This window comes from Podarcis filfolensis, assembly GCF_964270895.1.
Source record: "Podarcis filfolensis genome assembly, chromosome: 1".
Lineage (NCBI taxonomy): Eukaryota > Metazoa > Chordata > Lepidosauria > Squamata > Lacertidae > Podarcis > Podarcis filfolensis.
The window spans coordinates 55,659,787-55,665,177 of NC_139604.1; the positions used below are offsets into that span (position 1 = coordinate 55,659,787).

The following is a 5,391-nucleotide window of genomic DNA, read 5'->3' on the forward strand; positions in this document are numbered from 1 at the left end:
CTTTTCCCTTCCTCCCCCACAACAAACACTCTGTGAGGTGAGTGAGGCTGAGAGACTTCAGAGAAGTGTGACTGGCCCAAGGTCACCCAGCAGCTGCATGTGGAGGAGCGGGGACGCGAACCTGGTTCACCAGATTACGAGTCTACCGCTCTTAACCACTACACCACACTGGCTCTATAGGGGAGAGAATAACAAAAAAATAAAAAATAAAAAATTGTATTAGTATGTGGCAAAGTTGCCAAACCCCTTTGATTACTGGCTCTGAGGGTAGGATATATCTGAAGGGGGACATGCCTTAATCTTCTCACACTCGCAGCTGATGACAGAACCAAGTTTTGTATCCATGAAAAAAATTAGAGACCACAGATATCAAATGGGATTGAGACAAATATGGGCAAGGAGACAGATGGAGCTGAGTTTGGGCTCTAATTAAGAGGATTATTGGAGCACTGGTTGCCTCTACAGAGATTTCATGTGGGAGCAGTCAACTCTTGTAATATTTAAGTGGCCTGGCAAGATACCTATGCTCAACCTGTATATTTGTAAATATTATGAAATGCTATAAGCCCCCTATGGCTTTCCCCCAAAGGTATCTAAACCCAGGTCACCACTGCACCTCCCAGAACTTCTCGCCACTCAGAGAAGTCATGTGAGTATACCAATAGTTAGAGTCTTACTTTTTTATCTCCACGTACTTCACACTTCCGTCTGTTCCTTTGTAAGAGAAGCCACAAGAGAGCTGACATTCTCATATAAAGCCTAATGCCTGCACTTCAGGAAAGAAAGTTTCCCTCCTCACTCTCGCTCCCTTAAGAGTGTTGGCATGCTTTCTGAAGGAAGAGCTTCAGAACCAGGAAACAAGATGGATGAGCCAAAGTGCTGCTCTCTTAGCCCTTCCTTCCCTGCTTGTGAACTTTGCCACTATTCCTTGTGAAAGGAGCAGTTGTGAACTTTGCCACTATTCGTGGTCCATTGCCACCACTCGCATTTCCCTTTCTAGTTGAAGAGCAACAGCAAATGTCTGTAGATTTCCCTTGGCAGTCCAGCAGCAGGAGTATCCAAGTAAGTCATTTCTGTGGATGTGGATTCTGTTCACTTGCCTACTTCATAAGCCTTTCATTCTCTATTCAACATGTTTTCTATTCAGCATGCGTTCTCCTTTTCCCCCCTTCATCCTTAGTGTATGAGATTCCAGACTCTAGAATCAAAATGCATAGGTTGCATAGACATCATACATGTAAAGGGCATTTATAGCATGTTCCCCACCATCTTAGAACTGCAGTTTAAGGGTGCTGGGAATTGTACCTGTGTGATGGGTAAAATGTACAGTTCCAAGGATTCTTTTTTCTGGGACATGGGGAATGTGGTTGAAATGTATGGTGTGTACAAAACCAGACTATGTGCAGTGAAAAAGAAAAGGGAGAAGAAGCTTCAGATTTTTCCAGATCATAGCCAAAATACTGTTGAGGTTGTTCTGAATAAATGGAAAAGCAGATACTTGTTCATTCTTCAGCTAACTGCAATTTGTTTTCTAAATTTCTTTTCCTTGTGAACCATCATTAACCATCAACTCATTCAGATGGCAGTACTGAATTGGTGGTCCATGTCCTTCTGGCTTGCACACTTTATAAAGATTTGAGGAATGAGGTTATCACCCCTCTATTATTGTACATTCTGGGTTGTCCAACCACTGTTACAGTGTCCTTTTTTTTGGCAGATCAAGATGAGTAGATGACAGCAAAGGTTGCAAGGTTTTTAGCTGGGGCAATTAGAATAAGATCCGGTATTTGACTATTGATCCAAACCTCAAAATGTATTTTATATAATTGACTTTTTACCTGTATCCTCTGTATACAACATTTTGTTTGTTTTATTGCTATGGCTGGTGGCTGATTCAAATAAGGATTCAATCAATCTATCTATCATCTATATATCTATCATCTATCTATCTATCTATCATCTATCAGTCATAAACATATTAAATGGAGCAGGTGCTTTCACCCATCTGTTCCTTTTCATTGACTTTCAATGTTTTGATTGAATAAGATCCTTAACATATCCTAAACTTGACAAATGAATTCATGTGGATTTCACATCCTGTGGTTTTCTGAATAGGTTTGGCTTCTTTATTTTATTTTTTAAAGTATGATCTACTTCCCCTACATTCAGGTGCATACTCCATTGGAACAGCCACATTATCAGAGCCAGAAAACTCCCCATTCCAGCTTAGATGAGCACTAGATGCCATGAACAGAATAGTCTGAAGATATTTTCTTAGAGTACATTGGTGCTTTGCTGTCACATCTAATGTGCCTCAAAACTACTTGAGCCAAGGTTCCAACCCAGTACACATTTCCCATTGAACTCGGTCAATTGGGCTACATGTAAAGTGCTTATCTGCCTTTATCCACTAACTGGGCATTTTGCCTAAACTTTTCATCCTAGCATGAATGCTACGAACCTGAATGGTTATCTTTGTATGTTTGTATAGTTATAGTGGGATAAATAATTGCACTGTACTCCTCAGAGAAGAATAAAAAGATACAGGGTTAAATTCAACTCCTTAAATTTAGCTTGGAGTACTAACACCCACATCTACTGATGGAGCATAGCTTCCAATGGAAAGTGTAAATTTCACAAGTGGAAACAATTAAAAAGAATCCAGTTTGTCACATGGCATGTTGCTTTCAGTGCTGTGGATGAAGCATAGCAAGAAGCACACACAGAAGAAGCACAATACTCCAGATAGCATGTAAAGTCAATTACAGTTCCCCTTCTAACTTACAATGGCAAAAAATTGATTGGCTGATGCCAAGAACCATACAAGTGTAAGTAGCTCATGTCACTGTCTTCCAGTCATTATTTCACATATCTTCTGTTTTGGTCCAACTTGAATTTGTATTTTGAAATCAGCCATGATATGCACACTTAAGTAAAATACTATTTTGACATTTCATTGACAAGAGCCATTGACTCTTTTGGACAATAATGTGCAAAACATTAACCAAGCATACTTATATTTGAATAATGTCTCCAAAAAGAGAAGCAAATTTAATATATGAATTGTACCAGTACAAGAAGTCCAGTCCTCTGAGGAAAAATAAAATAGATTGCTGAAGGAATGCTCCCCATCTGAATGCTCTATATAGCCTTTTACTAAGAACAGAAAAGAGTTGGTGCAGACACTTTATTTTAGGAAGCCAGGTTGCAGTATGAGCGTATCCTCACTGCTGAGCCAAGGTAACTCATTGACTCAGATCTTTATTTTCCCTTTAGGTCCTCTTTACCATCTTCATGGGACATGAAAACCATACTGAATTCTATTTCCGTCCCTTCTCAACCTTGCTTGAGACACAGCTGGTCATTTTCCTTCTCTTTCTGCTTCTCTACGTCCTCAGCCTCTGTGGGAACGCTGCTGTCGTGCTTATTGTCCATGTCGACCACTCTCTCCATAACCCCATGTATTTTTTCTTGGGCAACCTGGCAGCTCTGGAGATCTGCTACTCTTCTGCCATTGCTCCATTGGCTTTGGCCAACCTTCTGTCCAGGAAAAGTGCCACCATTTCCTTAAGTGGCTGTGGAACCCAAATGTTCTTCTTTGTCTTCCTGGGAGGAGCTGACTGTGTCCTACTGGCCATCATGGCATACGATAGATATGTGGCAATTTGTCATCCGCTGCGCTACATGCTCATCATGAACAAAACAGTATGTACTTCCCTCGTAGCGGCATCCTGGCTGCTGGGATTTCTGTTGTCTCTACAGCTGACAATCCTTATTTTTCGCTTGCCATTCTGTGGCCAAAATGAAATCAATCACTTCTTTTGTGATATCCCAGTCATTCTGCAGTTGGCCTGTAGTGACACCCACATTCACCAAGCTGTTCTCTTCATAGTTAGTGTTGTAGTCCTCACCATACCCCTCCTTCTAATCTGTATCTCATATATCTTCATTGCGGTGGCCATTTTGCAAATCTGTTCTGCTGAAGGCCAGCAAAAAGCTTTCTCCACGTGCTCCTCCCACTTGATGGTTGTCCTCTTACAGTACGGCTGTTGCAGTTTCATATACTTACGGCCCAACTCTAGCTACTCACCACAGGAGGGTCGAGTGGTGTCTGTGGTCTACACCTTTGTCACTCCCCTACTGAACCCTCTGATCTATAGCATGAGAAACAAGGAACTGAAAGAGGCACTGAGGAGAGCCTTTCGAAGAAGAGTGTTTTCCCCCAAAAGAGTTTGACAGCTAGCAGTCTTCTTTAAAGTTAGACCATGGGGATGATAGCAACAGGCTGATAGCAGAGGTAGGTAATGTACAACCCCCAGGGCCAGATTTAGGTTTGATGAGGCCCCATAGCTACTGAAGTTAATGGGGCCTTTTGTATGTCCAGCTGTCCTTTGTCAACAACAAATTGTTGCTGTTTTTTGTGCTGAATATATGCTAAATGGTAATTTATGGACCTACACAACATAACACAACACAAAACAAAACATTGTTGCTGTATGTAGGTTTTTTTTCCTTTGTTTTTTATCTTATATTTTGGAAATGTACATCCAGTTGTTTTTTCCTTTAATTTTTTGGGCAGGCCCCCAAAAGAGTGGTGCCCTAAGCTATACCTTGTTTAGCTTATACATAAATCCGGCAATGGCAACCCCCATGCAGCGTCTGGCCCCATGGTCAGTGCTTTTTTTTCTAAAAAAAATGTTTAGGGGTACTCTCATTTTCCTACTCATATTGAAATACTGCCCTTCAATGAGGCCAAACTTAGATTCACAAAATGTTTACTGGTATGAGGACCACTGTGTCCTCCCAGAAAACAACCCACTGCCCATGGTAATACCTATAGGTAGGGCGTGTCACGCAAGTTTGTGACAAGGGAGAGGAACTCCATGCAATTCTACGGTCGTCATCATCATCATCATTCCTTTCATTTCTATATTGCTTTATATTTTCAAGCAAATAATCTCAAAGCGGTTTACAACACATTAAAATATCAGACAGAACCAATCCAGTATAAAAGATTACCAATGAAAGCCACGTATAAAATATACATTGAAAGCAACATAATTAACAGGAAACTAAGACATTATCTTAAAGATTTCAAAATAAAACATTACGAAGGAGGTCAGAATGAATGTCTAATGCAGCAAAGTTTACAAAAAATGCCCTAAAATGCCCATTTCAAAATTAAATGTTACTAAAGGAAGTCAAATATAAACAGCTTAAACCAGTACAATTAACAAGAGAATAGAATGTTATCTTAAGCATAGAATGTCTCTGCTGCAGTTTCTGCCAATCCTGTCCGTGGTGGGTCATGACAGGCGGCGGCTGTGGAAGCTGAGGCTGTGTCTGCCAAGATGCCCATATCATTTAATGAACCCCACACCTTATGCAAAA

At 40.7% G+C, this 5,391-nt stretch overlaps 1 protein-coding gene across 1 annotated transcript; it reads left to right on the forward strand.

The window, feature by feature from the left end:
- Positions 1 to 3,294: 3,294 nt before the first annotated feature.
- On the forward strand, positions 3,295 to 4,236 carry LOC310744845 (olfactory receptor 10V1-like; the record flags this gene model as incomplete). The annotated part of the gene is made up of 1 exon (XM_083576618.1): positions 3,295 to 4,236. The coding sequence occupies one exon, from the start codon at positions 3,295 to 3,297 to the stop codon at positions 4,234 to 4,236; it is 942 nt and encodes a 313-aa protein (XP_083432744.1).
- Between the last annotated feature and the right edge of the window lie 1,155 nt (positions 4,237 to 5,391).